This window comes from Epinephelus moara, chromosome 21, assembly GCF_006386435.1.
Source record: "Epinephelus moara isolate mb chromosome 21, YSFRI_EMoa_1.0, whole genome shotgun sequence".
NCBI lineage: Eukaryota > Metazoa > Chordata > Actinopteri > Perciformes > Serranidae > Epinephelus > Epinephelus moara.
Genome location: NC_065526.1, coordinates 8449820 through 8470978, shown reverse-complemented (window position 1 = coordinate 8470978; position 21159 = coordinate 8449820). Strand labels below are relative to the sequence as shown.

Genomic DNA, 21159 nt, shown 5'->3' with positions numbered 1-21159 from the left:
CAGCTCATCTCATCATCTCACAATGTTCTCAGCCGCCAATTAAGAAATGATTATGGTCGTTAGGTGATGATGGGACTCGTACAAGATTCAGCTCAGGTTCCCCTGCTCGCAGTCGTCATGAGCGAAACAAATTGGAATACATGTGTACAGGCAGACACACACACACAAACAGCTACATCCGTTGCATGCGCACAGTGAACTGCACCCCCGCAGTGAAACATAATACATTGATATTCAGGACAGCACAGGCAGAATGGCTGCTGCATGGGAAGTGGCGTGGGGAAGAACGCCGTGCTCTGACAAAAACCGTGGCGTGCTGTGAGGCTGAATAATGTCGACAACGGGAGCCTGAGGAGTCTGCAGTGCCTTGATGACAACCAGCAGTTTGATTGTCAGGCCTCAAGTCACAGTCCCTCTGTGTCTGTGTGAAGATTAACAACGGAGGGACACATAACAAATGCTTAATTGCACATTACCCAGGATGAGTTAAAGGGACAGTTCACCCCAAAATCAAAAAGTCATATTTTTCCTCTTACCTGTAGTGCTGTATATCAGTCTAGATTGTTTTGGTGTGAGGTGCAGAGTGTTGGAGATATCAGCTGTAGAGATGTCTGCCCTCTCTCAAATATTATTACTGGACTCGGCTGTGTCTTTCTAGAAATCATGACCCGATTATTCAAGATAATCCACAGAGAGTTTGACCTCTTTAGACTTTTCCCTTCTCAGCGCACCTTGAAAGCAGGTGAAGTTGTGCAGGACATCCCTTCTCTGCTTAACAAATAAATTGACATTTTAAATATACAAACAATAAGTAAGTGTACCTTGAGTTTTTGTTTTTTACTTGCAGGTTTTAAGGTATTATTGGTACCAGTTTCTAATACAGCAACCTCTCTGAAGGATTTATAAGTTAGAGCTTGTTTCATCATGTACTGATGCTTTATTAACATTTACCAGCCCTTAATTAGAGCAGCTTTTGGGTTGCCAGGTAGGTCTTTTTATCCTCCTCCAGTAATGAGATCCATATTTTATTCGTTTTTTTAGCTCTTTAAATCATGAGAATAAACCCTCCAATGTTCACTGTGACCTCTGACCTCCAGAATCCTTTATTAATTATTTATTAGCATTTACTTTTGACCATTTATTAATGACTTATGGACATATGGAGGATGAAAAACGACACAAGTATAAAAAAATACATTTCAGTATTTATTTTTTATTTATGTTTGCATATATTTCTGTATTTATCTATTAAATACTGTATTTATTTATTGTATTTATATATTTCCATTTATTTATTCATGTATGCATTTATTTAATGCATTAATTTATTCTTTTTTTTATTTATTTCCATATTTATTTATTTAATACTGAATTTATTTATCTATTCATTTATTTCCATATTAATTTATTTATCCCTGTTTTGTCTTTCATACTTTATAACTGTACACTTTTTGGCTTATTTATTAATTAATGACTCGACAGCCAAAGAGATTTTTCAACACCTGGCAACCCACAGATTTTTCTAATTAATGATTCATAATTGATTTATTACCCTTTTTTTCAACCTGTGAACCTTGTATAAAAAGGTACATGATGTTATTTAAGGGTGTGACTTAAAACACTATAATGAGGACACTTGATTGTTAATTACATTTCAAAGGAAATGGTGAAATTAAAAATATATATGTGTATATTATCAAGTTCCTCTTTAAAAATCAGCAACAAGTAAATAAAGGTGAGCTGGTGAGATGCAGGCAAGGTGCAACAGTCTTCACCTTCATCATCCTCTCACACACACACACACACACACACACACACACACACACACACACCCCAGGTTGGTAAAGGATGGATCAGTGAGGAGGAGGAGGCAGGAGAATCGCATCCAGAGGTCCATCACAGAGGAGAGAAGATGCTCCGCGCGGCACATCACACACACGTGTGATAATGAAATGATATGACGACTTCACAGCGACCACCGAACAGATGCCTCGCGCCGTTTCCCTCTATTTCCGTTGCAGGATGACCTGTCAGGTGCTACGTGCGTCTCGGTCCACATCAGGAGCCGCGCGCGGTGTTGCGTCTGTGTGTCAACTCAGAAGAAATGCCATCTCACCTAAGTGATCTTCCGTCTCTACCGCTCGGATCATTTTTTCCTCAGCAGGTCGGATCGCTTTGCTTTTGATGTCCCCGTGGCCACTGATTGAATGGCTGTCATGACTTGTGCCCTCAGGACTGTGAAGCTACGAAAAGAGGATGAAAACCCCCCGTTTGGTGTTTATGCGTCCTTTTAACCTCTCAGTAATTACAGACGGTAATTAGACTGGAGCCTCGGTGAAAATCTACTGATCAACAATGGAAGGACCTTCTGTGTATCCACATAAAGGGTAAGATATTTTTTTTAACGGGTTGTTTTTTCACAGGAATGCAACACATCAGTGCAGTGAGCATGCATTTAAATGTTCTCAGCCTGGTTCATAATCAAACGTGTTCGTAATACAGGCTATTCAGGGTCACAGATTTTCTGTTAGACATATTTATAAAACATAATATCCCACATCCGTTCTCTTCATTTGCACAGTGAGCTCTTGACTGGATGCACACTGGAATGAAAGGGCTGATTTGATTGCAACTAAATACTGAATGCCATTCACACAGTGGCCTAGCGGGCACAAATGAAGCAGCTGCAGTGCTGTTGCACACATTGTGCTTCATACAACATGATCAAATACATGGCACACATGTTGAATTATTAAGCAGCACTTGTGACTTCTTAAAAACGGTGGCGCAGGAGTCACAGGGTTTTATTAATACTGTGTGATTAATGCCACAATGTGGATCAAATCTCCCATTAATGATCCCACCAATACCTCTCAACTGTTTTGTAAAACATAGTGTACTCATTTTTTTAAGATTTCAATGTACAGTGTTCTCACTAGTCTGCTTCCAGTGTCACCAACATAGGCGTAGACTGGGGGGGATTAATATTTTAACATGTTCATTTGTCCTCCACAGTTAAACATGAAAGTAGCAGAGGGCTTTTGACCAAATGACAGATATTTCCACCATAAATGAACTCAGAAAGGACACAAATCGGTGAATGAAAATTAACCAGAATGCAGAAAATTAAGGGTTTGACGATCAAAACTCCCCTCAAAACACATTCTCAGTTTTGGACGTTCAGGATCAGCGTGTCTGTACGCTTGTTATATGCATACAGTCTTTTTCAAAATACACTTACAACGTTAGTATAACACACATTTTTTAGGTTTGTTTTCCTTGATTTAGGCAATAGAAGCACATGGTTTGGCTCAAAATGCGTAAGGTTGTTACCAACATAATGAAACGTCACGTGACATATATCATTAGTGTAGCATGCTACATGTACTAGCACAATACGTTGTTACAAAAGCAACTTGGCTGACTTCTGGTTTCATACTGGAAACAAACAGTGGGCTCCTGGGTAAAAGTCCAGGGTTTGTTTGACCCATCCACCTCCCTTCGCACCCATCCCAACACATTCTCACTCCGACCTCGTCACATATGGACGTTCGGTCATGGACCTTCCACGTACCCTGGTTGTGTTGGCTGTTGACGTTCTGGGAGGCCGTGTCAAGTTCTGCCTGTTACATGCATTGTCTTCTTTCAAAATACACTTCCGTTTTCACAGGAAATTTAACGTTTACATACAATCTCTTTCAAAATAAATGCACTACGACGGTAAAACAACACGACTTTATGTTTTTTTTTCCTCCAACAACTAACGCACGTGGTTGGGTTTAGGCCACAAAAGCACGTGGTTAGGTTCAGGAAAAAAGAACAGGGTTTGGCTTTAGAATCTTACGGGACGTGAACACCGCTCCCCCAACGGCGATTGGCTGCGTAACATGACGACATGAAAGGACGGCTTTTCTCGTCAGTGTCTGACGCTGCAAGTCACTGCCCAAGCGCTTGATTTTGACGACTTCAGAGGGAGACTGGGTTGACTGATGCCGACTTTCTCGCTCTTTTTATACGGTAGTTGCCCACAGTGTCAGAAACTGCAATGGTATTTGAGGAGTTGGAAGTGAGACTGGGCTGCCTGTTTCATATGTGCCCCCCCAGTACTGAAACAAAACCTACGCCCTTGGTCACCAGTATAGTCTATACAAGTATACTGTGAGAGCCAACTCACCTACACGCTGCCCAGTGTGTTCTACTTTTAGGTTATCAGGTATTTATCATGATATGTGTAATTTACAGGAGTAGCAGGGCAGTGATGCATGTCCAGAGCTCATTGTTTGAGGACACTTCACTGTGTCCACAGTGATCATTAGATGCCTGTCCAGTGACACTGCACAGAACAAGAGCAGGGTAATCAGTGCACTTATCAGAGGCAGAGTTTCTTTTACTGTGTGTATCTAAAAACTCTCACAGCTGTCATGTATTGTCATTTACAGACAAAGATGTTTCCTGGCTGTGACTTTATTTAAACCTCGCCATGGGGAAGAGTTCGGACTGAGACACGGGGAGATTTGATAACACAGTAGAAGACACAGAGCCTGGAGGCGAAGACATGGTCATCACTGATAGAAACACCGGCACCCCTGTACCCAAGAAGGAGCCCCAGAATAAGACGAGGAGGAAGTCTCGCCCTCATGGCCTGCCCTCTCCGGCACTCTGCTGTGCCTGCGGCCTATGCATCATGCTGGCTGGACTCAACATCACCCTGGTGGGAGCGTTCGCTTTCACCACACTGGTGCCTTCTGCCAATCCCCCGATCATCATTGGACCTATCCTACTGCTGGTGGCCTTCTCCTTTTTCGGGGCCTGTTGCGTGTGCAGCCGCCTCCCTCCTCCCCACAGCTCGCGGAGGTCTAAGGTGGGCGGCAGGGGTGCCGGGCTGATGGGACATGGCGGGCTGGCTGGTGGGGCAGCATTTGAAATAGAGACCAGTGAGCACACACTGCAGGATACCACAGCTGTGCAGCTCAGCCCCACATCCTCCCCGGGATCGTCCCGGGCGTCCAGCCCAGAAAAGGAGGCTCCCGACGCAGCCCTGCCAGGGTCCTGCAAGCTCTTCACCATGGAGACCAACGGCCCTTCTTCTGTTTCCGCCACCGCAGTCTACTCAGCCTCCACAGCAGCAGGAGGGGAGGTGAGGCTCAACCTACCACGTGAGGAAGTGGTCGCCTAGCAGAGCAAAAACTCTTCCAAGGCCGGAGTGCTGCCAGTGTAAATATCCTTCTGGGTCGAGGGCTTGCTGAGTGTGATTGTGTCCTCTATTTAACGTAGTGCCATACTTCTGGTTGTGAACAGTATGCTTTTGATTTTCTTGCTGTGCAGCCAACTGGTAATTAGCATGCAAAGTTAATGAAACATCCAAGTGTTTGTGGATCAAAGGTTTTGGAATTCAAATTCCTACCTCTCTTGTGCTGTTTTTTCCTACAGGTCTATGTTTTTAACGTGGGGCATTATGAACAGTTTTAGTGTAAAAATCAAAGTGTCTGAAACCATAAACATTTCTCTTACACTGCTAACCTCAGCTGTCGGCAGTGATTTCAGAGGGCTGGAATGAAAAAATATGATTGTTGATTTGTTCTGAAAACTTAAAGATGAGATGTGAAAGGTCAACGGTGAACCGTGCAGGTACGTTCGTAGAGACATTTGGCATTTTGTCTGCCATTCTCAGTGCTGAACTTGTTTTGGGGGCGTCAGATATTATAGGTCAAAGGGGTCCCAAAGCAATATCCTATCACCTGAGATTAAATTCTCTGTATTTACAGTTCTTTTCACAAGTAAGTGGTCACACACTACTTGTCTACAGCCAATACATTTCTAATGAACAACGGTGCATATAGAGCCGAACATGTGTACGATGTTGGGTCACACCAGCATCAGTGCTGTGAATATTATGTTTCTCACCACGTTGTTTTCTGATTTCATTTTCATTGATGGTAGTCGCAACTCAAATCACAGTTTTAAGGTCACGCTCATGTTGATATTTTCAGTAATTTATATACAGTGTAATGCAGTTTAGGTCATGATCCAGGTGGAATAGGGACTTACCTCACTGTAAGGCATAACAATGTGTCGTCATGACGATTTTTGTCGTCAGGAATTTGAATTAACAGTGGAAACTCCACGCAGGAATGTTTTACAAACGTGAACGTGAATTTCACAGTATGGAATTCTTGTTCTCAATGTCTGATATGACAGACTTTCACTTCATATTCAGCAGAAGTTAAAGGTCCAGTGTGTCGGATTTAGGGGGATATATTGGCAGAAATTGAATGTAATATCCATAGCTATGTTTTCATTAGTTTATAATCACCTGAACCTAAGAATCCTTGTGGTTTTGTTACCTTAGAATGAGCCATTCAAATCTTTATAGAGCAGGTCCTCTCCCAAGGAGTTTGTCGACACACCAAGCCGACGGTTAGCTATAGGTCAATGCTGAGCCATCTGTGAGCATCTGTCACCGTAGTTCTGTGTGTCCTGCACTGTTGGCACTTGTCGGCCCTTTTCAGCTTTTGTTCGGTTGACTCAGCATGTTGAATTTGAGATGGTGGAGCCCGGCGGTGAGTAAAATCACTGTGATTGGCCAAAACATTCTCACTCGTTACATATTGACGTTTGGTCATGGACTTTCCATGTCCACATAGGACGTGCAAGGTACCCTGGGTGTGTTGGTTGTTGATCTGGTACACCGTGTCAAGTTCTGCCTGGTACATGCATTGTCTTCTTTCAAAAAACACTTCTGTTTTCACAGGAAATTTAACGTTTACATACAGTCTCTTTCAAAATAAACGCACTATGTCGGTACACAAATTGGATTTCGATGACTTCAGAGTAGGACCAGGCTCAATTGGCAGTTCAGCTCAGCGCACAAGAAAAGACACAAGTAAGGAAAGCAAACAAACAGCTAAAGTCCAAAGGGAGTGAGATCCAAACAAACTTGTTATATGAGGTAAGATTATTTTTTTAGTCATTGAGCTCTTTAACAGAAACAGTTTGTAATTGTTTGAGTTATTGTTTGCTGGCGCATGACAAATATAGTTATTTCCTCTCACACAGACACAGAACATACATGCTAGTTCGCCGTCTCTGTAGTCATTGTGGTGTGTTTACTTGTCATTTGGTGGCAGAGACACATGAGTCAATGCAACGGCGGGCCTTCGTCGCTACTAGTTCTGTAATGTAGGTTTGGTGTGTCTGGACCTCACAGTAGTCTGGAATGGACAAATCAAACACTGGCTCCAGATAGGGCCATTTGCGTTTTAGTGTCGACCACCATAGTCCCACACCAGGTATTACTCAAAAAACCAGATAAGAAAAGAGATATGAGTTTGTCCCCATTCTTGCATGAACATATTTGGAGAGATCTAGACCTTTGAATTCATCCAGTCCACAAAGTTGACTTGGACTGAGCATCGCAGTGCGTGCATGTGAGTTTACAGAGAGAGAGGTTGACTATTTGAATGTTTCTGTAAGTCTGTAAGTTAGGTTATTAACAACTTACTCTGAACGCTGCTATCCCAATTGTTTTTGGGGTTGCCTCAAAATAGTAAGGCCAGTTGGGAAGCTTTGGCAGGCCGTATGTGGCCAGTGCGCCGTCAGTTGATGATGAATGTTCTACATGCTTCGCACAGGGGAGAAGTTTCATTTGGTTGCAATGTGCAACCTCACAGCTAGATGCCACTAAATCCTACACACTGAACCTTTAACCTTCTCTGGACCTTGTATATACAATATCGGCAAGCCAAGAAGTCTGACAGAGTTAAGATTTTCAGATTGCATAAAAAAAAGTATCTGTTCCCCATCACTGTGATGTCGTCTTGTCAGCTATGAACTCGACTGGTCAAAAGAGACATTTAAACCCTGATTTCCTTTGAAAGGAAAGTTGCCTTAGACTGAGATATCAGGATCAAACTAATGAGGGCTATAACAAAAGGGCACAATAGCATTTTTCCTCAGAAAGCCTTTGTTCGGCTCTGGATTTCTATTCCATATTGTTAGGAAAGCCTCAACTAGTGTCTGTTTTTATTTCTGTGGGTATAATAAATGCATGCAAACGGCTTCAGTATTCCATCTCAGCAGAAACGATCTGGAGAAGCAGGAGAGTGAACACCTGCATACAGATACACAGTGCAGTGACCAGAGCGTTCCTTTATACGGTGTTAACCTTCATTATTTGTGACACAGCTCCTCAGAAGGACCAGTTTCTCTGTCAAAGCTCGCTCCCTCTCGTGCTGAGCTTATTTTTTTGCATGTTAAGAGAACTGAGTCATGGAAATGCAAACACCCTGTTGTGAACTCGTGGTGTTATCTGTGTGTTTTAATTTGTGTAGCACCTCTGCAGAAGTCTGGAAAATGTAAAGGATAGAATATTTTTGTGAAGATCATAATTTGTTTATTTAAAAAAAGAAGTAACCATCCAAATGTGAATCCTTCAGAAGATATAAATAAAAAGGCTCTTTCAGTAGAACATGAGGTCGCTCAGTATGTATGTGTGGCATGATGCTGCGTTTTGTGACATCATGAAGTGAAGTGAATAAAAATGTACAACTGGATTTGCTATATGTTTAAATTTCTGACACATTCAATGTAATCTTGCAGGATAACACCCGTTTTATTATCTTTACAAGCATAATTTCATGATTCCCACAAGTCCAAAAAATCCTTAAAAAGTTTCTGAATTTTAGGAGAAAATCAAGACCTTGAAAGTGCTTGAATTTATATATTTTTTGATGTTGTCTGCCATCACACATTCAAGCATCTCTCTTTTTACTGCCATTTCTCATCATAGAAATTCTCAGTGTTGTAACAGTGTGTTGGGTCCTTGAATTTGAGGAAACTAGGGCTGGATACACCTTGAGAAGCCCTTGAATTTGATGTTGAAGAAAGGGTGGGAGCCATGTTGTTTATTCCAAGAGTGTCTATAAAGATTCTTTAACAGCAGTTTGTAGCAAAACAACAAGACATAAAGCAGAAATGATTCCCCAGATGTGTCAGAAAGAAGGTGCAAAACAGCTGGTGACTTTATGCCTCAGTTTATCCGTCCATGCCAAACCAGCCTCCTGTTCAACTCAAGCACCTCAGTGTCACATCTAGACATGCAACTAAGGATTATTTTTTATTATTGAGTACTCTGTTGATTATTCTCTTGAATAATAGGTTCATTTAACTCGGTCAAACAACAATCCTGGGTGTCTACATGTATCAGACACTTAAATTTAATGTCTTTAAGATGTTTTTAAGATCATTTCAAACCTAATTTAAGACAGATTTTTAGACATATCATCTTATTTCTTATTCAGTCATTGCAGGTAAGTATAAAGGCAGGTGTATATATGTGATTCCATGCAGCAGTAGGAATATGGTTATTAAAATGAGTGAGGATAAGCCACATTTTGCCAACAGGTAAGTGCACAAATAAAATAAAAAGACAGTATGAAGTTCAGTGGTAGGTTTAAAGATCTATGACATCAGAAATTTGGACTTTCACATAGAAGAGCTTGATGCATTTTGACAAAAAGAAATTAAAAGATGGTTAAATTAAAATGACATAAAATGTTTGTAAGACTATTTATTGATGTTTAAGGTCTGATATTTATAATTTATCACTTTTTAAGGACCTGCAGACACCCTGCAAAGATAATCAACTTACAGCCATATGAAAGAAAAAAATCTGCAAATCTTCTCATGTAAAAACCTTCTTGCTTTGTTGCTCGACTAATTCTTTTGGTTAACTGTTTACTAAAAATACTGCTGATGAGCCCTGAGCAGTGAGTCCCAGCTGGCTGGACTGTTTCCTGCATGCCACTCCCCTCCTCTCTTTCCAACATGTTGTGTCTCTCTATACTATCACTGTCAAATCAAGGTATAAAATGCTTCCTAAAATCTTTTAAAGGGGAACTCTGCCCATTTTAAAAATTTTCACACATTATTCCTGTCCTTCAAGACAGTCTGAAACATAAGTAAACACGACCAGCTCTCTCACAAATCCAACAACTAATGTGCAAAAACTCAAATGTGTGATGTCGTCAAATATAAAGTGTGGAGCTGCTTCATAGACACTGAACTGGGAAAGATGTTCTAGATGACACTGAGAGCACCCAGGAGAATGTTCTGAGTATATGGGGACATTTTCTGTTTCATAACTGAGAAGACTAAAATAAAACACAGCTAATTCGAGTATAAAAAAGAAAACAAACATCATGTGAGTCCACAAAAGTAGTCTCCCATTCATTGTCTATGGAGCAGCTCCAGACTTTACACCTTATGACATCACAAGTTTGAGCTAACCTCTGGGGGTCTGGCTTTGACAGAAAGCAGCTCATGTTAACAAATATTGATTAAACTTTCCTAGACCATGGGAATATCATATTGGAATTCTTAATTTAGGCGGTGTTCCCCTTTAATAATAACAAAATCATTAGGTGTGACCTCTAGTCCACCTGGCAGAGTGTAGATCCCATGTAGGTCGAGTCCTTTGCAGCAGCACAGGTTCAAATCCAACTTGCAGCTTCTTGCTGTGTGTCGTGCCCTCTCTTTCTCCTCCCTTTCCTGTCACTCTCCAGCCGCTCTGTAATAAAGACAATTAAGCCCTAAAAAATCATATTAAAACAAACAAACAAAAACACTGCAGATAAATTTCTTGTCAATCAACTGATCAATTTGTTGTTTTTGCCTCTTTTTTGGGCCTTTGTAGCCTTTATTTGAGAGGACAGTGTTAAGAGTTAAACGGGGAGAGAGAGTGGATGATACGCAGCCAAGGGCTGCAGGATGGAATCAAACCTGCAGCTGCTGTGGCAAGGACTCAGCCTTTGTACATAAGATAAGATAATCCTCTATTCGTCCCACAGCAGCAGAGGGACAGTGCAAACAGGAACACGGGGCACCTGCTCTACAAGGTGAGCTATTCGGTGACCCTGGCTGGTTAAAAATTTGTTCTGAAGAAGTCAAATCAGAGCATATTTAAAAACAAATTGGCGAAAGTGCTTTACAAAGAGACTGAATGAAACAGAGGCATGATAAATAAAAAAACAGTCATAAATAATAGACTAAGCAAAACCAGAATACAGGCAAGATAATATAAGGCCTGTAGTCATGATAATAATTAAGAGGTTAATGAAAAGAGATGGGTCTAAAATGCATCAGTGGAAAGGGGGTTTAATTGTTAGTGGGAGATTAGTCCATAGTTTGAGGCCAACAACTAAAAATGCTTGATTACTTTTTGTTCCTGACTGGGTGCAGGTAATGGAGAGTAGTGATTGGTCCCCAGATCTGAGGGTTCAGGAGATGGAATACGATATGAGCAGTTCAGAAATATAACCAAGTGCCTGTCCGTGCTGTGCTCTAAAAACAAATGAAAGAATTTTAAAATCAATTCTGTCCCTCACTGGTGAAGAGAGCCCAGTACAGATGACATACAGTCTCTTTTTCTGGTACCAGTGAGGAGAAGAGGCAAACAAGAAATGTTCCCCGTCCCTTATCACATCACATCAAGATGCCCTTGAGTAAAGAACTTGATATGAGCTCCATCTGGCCCCTCTACAAGTGTGTGTGTGCGTTTAAAGGTTTGAACACTGGAGGGTGGCAGAGCCACATGTATGGGTGTCAGTGACATTATATAAAGTGTCATTTTACATCAAGACAATAGATGTCAGTAGATCATAATAAACCTCTGGGGCCAACTGTCGAGGCTGTCAAGAGAACAAATGTGTCATAAATTATATTTAAGTGAATTTGGTGACACTGTAAACTGCGTATTGATTACTGGTCTGCAAAATGATAGATAGATAGCGATTGATGTTTTCACAAAGCATTGTGCAGCATTGAAGTTTGCAACGTTAACCAGCCTGAAGTGTCGATAGTCTACATATAGAGTATCTCTTATTGCTGTGTGATAACATAAGAGTTGCCTGTTTTTGGCAGTCTCAGCTGACAGCATTAATGACACCCATGTAATGAGAGTTTTGAGTGTCCATGATGCTGATAAAGCTCCCCTTGTGCTCATGAAGATGATGACGGCACAGATCTGGGGTGGCCTAGTTTCTGAGGCAGCCCACAGAATCACAAAACGGACTCAGGGTCTTTTTCTGTCAGAGAGGCTCCGAAATTTCAATTTCACAGTTGAGTGTTTGATGAAAGTTTAACAGTGTGACGAGTGTGCAGTGTGAGCTTTACATCCACTGACAGTACAGACGATTAAAGACTATAGAGATTTAGAGACATTAACGTTTTGATGATATAGAAGCACAGTTTACTTTGGTTTTATAATACGTATAAAACAAGACTGTGCCTGACCCATTTCTCCGCTCTGCTCCTAATGATGCCTGATGCATTTTTACATACAGTAACAACGAGGTAAGACTCTGTCCCTGGTCGCAGTTAGAGCCAAAACACAGCCTGTCATACATCTGCAGCATATAATGTGATTTTCTGTGATTAGAGCTGCACCAGAACATTTACACATGAAAACTACTGAACCACTACTCCACTCAGACCCCCTCCCTCCCCACCTTTCAACTGCTTCCAGCTTTATGTTGCGTTAAGAGCGTGAAACATGCCCACTTCCTGCATCTCCTGCCTCTTGGCCTTCACCAAAGAGGCTCATAAAACATATTAAATGTTTAGCCAGGTGGAGGTTGCAAGATTTATTGCCTCTCCCGAGGTGCACAGGTCTGTAGGTGAGCTGCAGCCTGAGGAGAGTATTCACATGTTTGTGCTCTCGGTGAGCAAAGGTCAGAGAGCGGGGTCATGCTGTACTGCTGCAGTTAAGCTTACTTGTGACAAAAAAAAAGGGCCCAAATCAAAGTCGCCCCTTTGCCCTTTGAACCTCCATGTCTCCATTGTGTCTTTGGACCTCTTTTAAAATCCATTTTATGAGCAGTTTAGGTGGAAAAAGCTGAGATTTCCACAAAAAGTACCCAGTGCTGGACCTAGCACACTCAGCACCCAAGGCAAGCTCACAAACACTGACACAGACAAACAATGATAATAATTAACAAACAATAAAATAATGCAATATGTGCAAATTTAGTCCCATCAGTGCTCCAGCATGTTCTGACTGTGGTACTGAGTCACTGATGAACGCATTAACGCCTTGTTACCACACCATTTTGTTTTGTGTCCATATTTCTGTATAGTAAATGGAGTACGCCCCTAGTGTTCAATGCAAGGAAATGCATCTCTTTACGGCTTGATGGACACCTCACCGCAGAAATGGGAGAAATGTTCATCAAGTGTTTTTTCTAAAGATATTTTTGGATATTTTTGCCTTTGATAGGACAAATTTAGCATGAAAGGGGAAGGAGAGTGGAAAGGACATGCAGCAAGGGCCCATGGGTTGGAACTGAACATTGGAATTGGAAGTTCTGTGAAATATTTTGTTAAAAGCCGGATAATCCATGCACTCTGTTTCTTATACAGCTAGCATGCTACCAATGTTAGCAAGAAACAAATTAGTTTAACAGTTGGGTGAAATAAATACAGCTCTATGCATTTTTTCAAGGTAAAGTTTGATGACATGTTTAGCTAGCTAAAGTCCTGTGGCACATATGGTCTGTCTATAAATCTTTTCGTAGGTTCCATAGATTTATTATATGTATACCAGATATCAAGATGGTGCCTATTTATTCCAATGGAACTGCTGGCCTTGCTTCTGGGTTTACCTTCACGTTATGCAGCCCACAGAATATGCACAGTAGTGTTTCTCCTGCTGGCCCCGCCTGCGAGTTCCTGCTCGTTTCATAATCTTTCAGTTGTGACGATGTGGCAGATTTTTAAATTGCTTTTCTCGGCTTGAGGAAAGTTTTACAAATAAATAACCACTATGGATCGAACACTGATAGTAGAAGGAGTCATAACTGAACTTGTTTGCAGTTTGAGGTGTCATGTCAGCAGTTTACAGACGTTTTTTACAATGGCAGCCTTTGGGGAAAATGTTTTTTGGGTCACAGGGGATTTTTGTTTTGTTCCTGGGAGCCATATAAGCACAGAGCTGTAGAAATGAGGCATAAGGTGAACTGCACTCCCAGGACTAGAGATGATGACCCTACTGCACACCGACCATCACCGATATTCGAACAATTTTATGCTAGATTTTTTAAATGTTGCCTATAGGACGCTGTACCACTGACAGTACTGTCCATACACTGAGGAAACTGTCAAAACAGCACTTTACCATGGCCTGTCCATCCCTTTTAGCAGTGGCCATGTGGTGCAAGAGTACACAGCACAATAAACTTCCTTATTGCTTAGAATAAAATTCTAGCTCTCTGATAGCTTGTTCTGTTCACGCAACTGTTTCATGCCAAATTATGGGTAATGAAATTGCAACAGACACATTGTCTAAGCCTCTGACCTGGATTTCTCTTTTATCACAGCAGCTATCAGACGTACTCTGTGACTGCAAACTGTTTGCTTTACCATAGAAACAGCACACTGTTTGATTTCTATCAGAGAAAAACATTTAAGGGGGCACAGACGTGCTGTAAACAAGTAGTAAATGTTGACACTACTATTGTTTGTCTCTGTCATCACACTCTATTTGCGTGGTGCTTCCATATTGATGAATTGCAGGAACATCTCCAGTATCAGCAGGTTTTTCTCAGCAGCACAGTGTTAGAAAAAACAGACAGGCGGCTGGTATGTCAAATACTATCAGTGTACAGTCTCTCTTTGTTGATATCTTTGAGCAGATTGTAACATCACTGTTGTTCACACAGATATCAAGCTGCAGTGATGACTGACACCGATGTTAGGGAAGCTAAGATAAATAACTGGAAAGGTCCGGAGATTAGAGGCAAACATACACAGCTAACCTCCTGTCTTTTTGTTTATCATGACGAGATGATGCACAAAACACTGCTGCTGCAACGCACACACACACACACCTGCAATCACACGAATCCCATCCTCTCTAAACCGGAGTGTGGCGGATCCCGACGCACTGTTCATGTGTGTATGTGCTTGTGTGTGAGAACACTCTCAGTTGAATGAGTCGGCAGAGGAGGGGGATGGAGGGTGTAATCAAGCTGAAAAGATTAGGGGAAGACGAGCTGCTGAGGATCTATGGGAGCAGACACTGGTTATATAACCGTAACCCAGTTCACTCCGCTTCCAAAGACAGACTGGGAGGGAGGAGGCGAGGAGGTTTACTGAACTGGGGTGAATCCTTGTGTTTAGACCAAAATGAGCGCGACCATCAGTTATCTACACGCACTGTCGGTTCAGATGACAATAGGCGTTAAAGTCTTATGCAAACTCTGTTTCATCAAGTCGACAAAAAGGTTGCAGATTGTTTTCTCAGAATAAAAGCACTGACCTTATTTAATGATTTTGCTGTTGCAGGCTAAGTGTCCACCTTAATTGCTTCATTGCACTGGTGAGTACAACATATTTAAGGCTCCGTCTGCAACCCTGCAAGTGTTTACTCAAGATTGGTCTCTGAGTACCTTTGAACACACGATTTGACAAAATTCTTTAGTGTTGATTGGGGTGTTTGGTCCTCCATGTGCCATGCATGGGCGGCCTCGTGACTTCTGGGCTCTTCCAGTTGGTCTCTATGACGGAAACAGTTTGAGGGCGACATGGAGAAGAAGGCTCCCCACAGATCAGGGGGTAAAGATACAGCAGATTTTGATTGAAACCAACGAGGGTCCTAATAGTAATGCTGCAGTGCCCCGCATACCAATGACCGCTGACAATGGGTCCCTCACCATTCTTAACTCCCTCCATTCACCCTCAGTAAATGGCAGTTTGTTCAAGTGGCCGGGCTGTTGCATAACCTCGCCTTTCACACGCCTATATGTGGGCCCTGTGAGAAGGAAACATACACAGTAGCGCACAGAGAGGATCCCAGTGCAGTTCTGGGAAAATATAAAAGCACAAGAAAAACGTTGCATGTAAACAGTGTGACCACCAGGACGTAGCTTGATGTGAGTAGCATTAATGCAGGGGCGCCCAAATCAATCACGCTTTCTTACATCCTGCAAAGCTAATCAGCTTTCAGTTGCAGCAGTATTGCTCAGCTAGCGTGCACACTGTGTGGACAGTTAGGCCTGTTTGTCTTTACCGTGATTGGTTGTCTTTGACCTGTTTAACCTGTTCTGTAAATGCTACAAAGGATCAATTATAATATATTCATATACATATATATATATAAATTGCTATGCTAAGACAGGCAACTATGCATACACAGCCATCTGAAATAATCATTAGCATTAGCATCATTAGCCATTATTATCACCACCACTTCTAGTATTATCAGTCCTTCCAGGATTTCATAGGATGTTTTTGGGATAGTGTGGCCTGAAAGAAAAAACTGCAAAAGCTGTGATGCACTCATGGATTCAGAGCCTGTAATTATGAACATTCAGTGGTTACAGCAGAATTAGAATCTATTTGTGGAGGGTGGCTGACAGCTGACCACCGACAATCAGCTGTTGCTGCTGTTAAACGCAGCACTGAAGGACCGTCCCAGTGAGCGTCTCTCCTCCTGCTCTCTCTACCCAGGTAGCACAAGCTAACACAGCAGGGGTCCATGTCATTGGTCCGACATCCCATTAGTCCGACGGTCCGCAGTGCTGAACGGCTCCCGGCAGGCATATTTCTACCTTGATGGTGTGCCGCGACCGGCTCTGGGTCAGCTGGGAAAGGCTTGAGGCGGAGCAGGCTCACAGCTTATGTGTTTGCCACTTTGTTTTTCATTTTAACCCACGCCATGATCTTTTCCTAACCCTAACCAAGTGGTTTTTGTGCCTAAACCTAACCAGACCTTAACCACAGGGCATCATGATGATTTCGGAACAGACTTCAGAACAATGGGTTTAATATGGTCGGAACAATGGGATGTCGGACCAATGGGCAGTTCCCCACAGCAGTGGCTAACATCCAACACCGGGCAGCTGTGGCTCAAAGGTAGAGCGGGTCGTCCACCAATCGGAAGATTGGCGGCTTGATCCCCGGCTACTCCAGTCCGCATGTCGAAGCATCCTTGGGCAAGACACTGAACCCCAAATTGCTCCTGATGGCTGTTTTATCGGTCTGTGAGAGCGTGTGAGTGGTTACTGAGTAGCAGGTGGCACCATGTACAGTAGTCTCTACATGAATGGGTAAATGTGGCGTTGTGTAAAAGCCCTTTGAGTGGTTGGAAGACTAGAAAATATACAAATGCAGTCCATTTACCAGGCTGTTTTACAGCCCCAACAATCTCACACAGACACTGAAACAGCTTGACCTTAATTGTTGCCATTACAACATCCTAAAGGGACTGCATTATGAGTTTGTCCAAGCTGTGTTGCCGTAACTCAGCAGAAGCTGTTGCTCGTCTGCTGTGGTACAAGAAAAGTCAAACACTTTACTGTCTCTCTTCTTCATTATTTTTAAATGTCATAAAAAGTGTAGCGTGTAATATTAGTGTTACTTAGGCTATATCACTGTCAACTGTGACAGTTTTTGTAAAGTGTTATGAAAATGATAATTTTATAAATCTTCTCGCAATGTTTTGCTAAATTCCAGTCAGAACACTAGCAAGCTAGAATGAACTCTGCGCCTTAGCCACCAAACAGCTCGTACATTCTGAGCACATTCCCCTCGCTAGCTCTGCACACAGTTTGGCTCCGTTAATGTTTCTATCAGCTGTTGATGGGTAACTTATTATTGTGACACCATACCAGTAATAGCACTTCACTTCGGTGTCTTGCTAAATGGTATCTTTAATGGCGGCACGGTGCAGCAGTGGTTAGCATTGTTGCCTCACAGCAAGAGGGTTCCTGGTTTGAAACCAGGGGGGCGGTTTCAAACCCCAAGTGGGGGAGCATTTCTGTGCAGAGTTTGCATGTTCTCCCTGTGTCAGCGTGGGTTTTCTCCAGGTACTCTGGCTTCCTCCCACAGTCCAAAGACATGCAGGTTAATTGGTGACTCTAAATTGCCCGTAGGTGTGAACGTGAGTGTGAATGGTTGTCTGTCTCTACGTGTCAGCCCTGTGATAGTCTGGTGACCTGTCCAGGGTGAACCCAGCCTCTCAAACAATGTCAGCTGGGATAGGCTCCACCCTCCCTGCGACCCCCAATAGGACAAGTGGTTACAGAGAATGAATGAATAAATGAGTATCTTTAATTGCATAATCATTTTCTGTGAAAACGGGTCGATTTCCGAGTGCCAATCAATCCACCATCACTAATGTTAGCTATCATAATTAGGTTGCCTGCAGTTAATTAGCCACATAATTCACCCAGCGACCACTGAACGGTGCTCATGAGCGTATTCAACTAACGTTAATGTCTTTATTATGTTATCTTTGTCACGTAGGCTGTCTTCAAGATCAACAAACAACGTCATCAAAATAAAAGAAATGCATATGGAGCCAGAGTGTGCGACACTTAATTTCTACAATCAAGTCTATTGCCAGTGATCAACACCTCATTATAATTCTTGGTGTGCTTTACTTTGAATTTTAAATCTTTGTCCCATAGCCCATGTGAACTGTGAGGTAAGTGTCAATCATTTATGCTGCACTTCACGTGTAATTTCTGTAAACAGTGGTAGCTTTCATTTATCAGATATTCATGTAGTATACTATAAAGTTGCACTTGCTCATGATCATATAATTTAAAAGGAAATGAGTTTTCAAATTTTGATTCCCCCCCTGCCTCGACAGATTGTGGTACCCCTTCAGTGTTGACTCCATGGCTACGGCCTTGGCATGTTATCCCTCTGCATGCAGCTCACTGTTTAACCAAGCAAATCGATAGTCGGACTGAAAATAGACCGGCGGTGGTGTGCCAATATTTAAATGTGACCACTGGACAAATAAAAATAGCATTACTGATTTCCAAGGATTTGTTAATGGTACATCCATGGTGTGGGGTCAGGATTGTTTACAGTGCTATGTTTTTATGGATAATGTTTGAAGAGACAGCTGCATGCTATGGTGACAGAACAAAATAAGACAAATAAATACTGTACTGGGATGTCCGAGAGTGCGAAAGCGCTTGTAAACAACATGTGGTACCAGCAGATTCCAGCAGAGGCCCCCATTTTTCAAAGAAACACGGGGGCAATGGATGAATAACGCTTGTCCACAACAGACTGCTTCAGACCGGTTTGTGTGCTCTACATTTAGGGGAGGTAGTCATACTCGGAAATTCAACATTAGACTCAGCTGTCAGCTCTTTGTGTGCCTCACTGCACCACTGTGACTTCTTACCTCCTTATCCTTTATGAACTGGCGAGTGAAGCACCTCTGATTGTTTTATATGCAGCAGTCGAACCAAAGGGAGCTCCCGTGATGTGTTTTTGCAGTACAGGCAATCTTCTGTCATTACAACACAGTGCAGATAGCTACTTATTGTGTCCCCGCGTGCTGCTACGTCTCCTTTTGTGGGTTTTGTAATGCTATGATAATAGCCTGCAATGTGGGTCATCTCACTGGAGAAAGGATGATAGGTAGTTTTGTACCTGAGCTCTGTTCAGTTCACCACTTAAATATATATTACATGGAATAATAATGATATGATCAAGGTATGGTAAGAGGAGACGGCTGAGAAATGACCCTTGATTACATTAAAGGCCTCGTCTCAGCAGCCCTATGAGCCATGTGTTGCGTACAGTGAAACAGAAAGGATAGAGAGGACATTGAACTGTTTGTCATTTGAGTAGTACAAATGAAAAGGGTGATTGTTTTGGTAGTTGTTACAGTGACAACACACATCAGTGGGTTCATAGAGCGTGACACAAGTTTGAGGCCTATTCTTCTTCCGTATGAAACAGAGAAATGTAACTGTACACCAGTCCAAGTTTCTCTCTGTCACTAAACTAACGCTAACGTTAGCTAACGCCTCGATTCCACTTAACTATGTGACTGGTGTCCGTAGATCCGTAAAAATACAGATGATGCCTCTGGTGTCCAATGCAAGGAAGTGCATTTCTTTACGAATGGATAGAAACCTGATAGAAACTACCTGTAGCCATAGGGAAGAGGCTAATTTTGTCCGTTTTTCACCATCCAGTTGTTTGGAATATGCGCTTGGAACAAAGACAGGACCTGCCAGACACGTGGCATTTTCTGTGAAATATTTATTTAAAAAGATGAATGAACGGCTGAATGACAATCTGACTCACTTGACAATCAACACAGACAACTGAACTGAAGGAACTAGCCTGTTAGCGAGTTAGCATCACGGTCATACAGTCTCTCCAAAATCCACAGCAGAAGTTAAATGTTTTTAACGTACCTGAGGCAAAGTCCAGAGCAGAATATTACAGAGGGGAGGAGTTTGGCAGGCACATCGGGTATCAGAATCATAACTCATCGGAAAGCACAGTTTTATTCAAACTTGACAGAAAGAAAATTAAACAGTGCCATGCTATTGTTCTGACATCCCAAATTTCAGAAGCACCATTAGTCTGAAAAATGTCCCACTAGACTGAAAGCCCATTTCGCCGACAGCCTCTGATCCCAAAAACAAATGCTCATTGCTTTTAAGTTCCTTGCTTTAAAAATACACACTTCCTGCAGTTAGTTTCAGTTTACTGGTGGCACTTGAGCCACTGAACCATCCTTGCTTTTTGTTCGCAGTTTTTGGGCCACTAAACATGGGTGTTCTAAGTCAAACTATTAACTTTCGGGCAGGACAAGATGTCAAGCTCAGTTCACATCCCATGGCTTTCCATGTAGGCGCATGGAAGGGCAGGGAGGTGTGCTGTCTCTACCTTAGGCTTTCTGCATAGGCCTAGGAAAGGCAGAAAGGGCGGCCCCAGAATGAAGCCATGAGAAATGGGTCCAGTGGGACATTTTTTTGGAGTAATACGGCTTCGAGACTTTGGTCAGAACAACAGGCAGTCTCCAATAACCTCACCAAAACTGTCTTAGTTATACTTGTGAGACATGAGTTACTTATTCCACTGTTTCACCAATCACCATCTCTGGTGTGGTCAAAGTAAACCCCTCATTCACAGAGTTAGATGTGAAAATATGCTCTCCGTCTCATATGTCTGCCGTGCACCAGCTCTCACTCACTCTTCGGAGGCAGTTACAGTGTTTCAACAAACATGCCATTAATGGCAACAAAGGAAACATGGAAACAGCACTTACGGTGATATTTTAGTACCACTTCACTGGTCATATGGTCATTGCTGCAAAATCTTACATCACTGTGTTCTTGCAGA

The 21159-nt window shown here is 42.3% G+C and overlaps 1 protein-coding gene across 2 annotated transcripts; it reads left to right on the top strand.

Moving 5' to 3' along the window:
- Positions 1-1795: 1795 nt before the first annotated feature.
- Positions 1796-8506, top strand: tmem275a (transmembrane protein 275a). 2 transcript variants are annotated; one of them, XM_050033741.1, is made up of 2 exons: positions 1796-2387; positions 4440-8506. In XM_050033741.1, the coding sequence occupies exon 2, from the start codon at positions 4556-4558 to the stop codon at positions 5174-5176; it is 621 nt and encodes a 206-aa protein (XP_049889698.1). In that variant the 5' UTR covers positions 1796-2387; positions 4440-4555; the 3' UTR covers positions 5177-8506. The 2 variants fall into 2 exon arrangements, with proteins under 2 accessions (XP_049889698.1, XP_049889699.1); XM_050033742.1 differs by lacking the exon at positions 1796-2387 and adding an exon at positions 4261-4353.
- The last annotated feature ends 12653 nt before the right edge of the window (positions 8507-21159 follow it).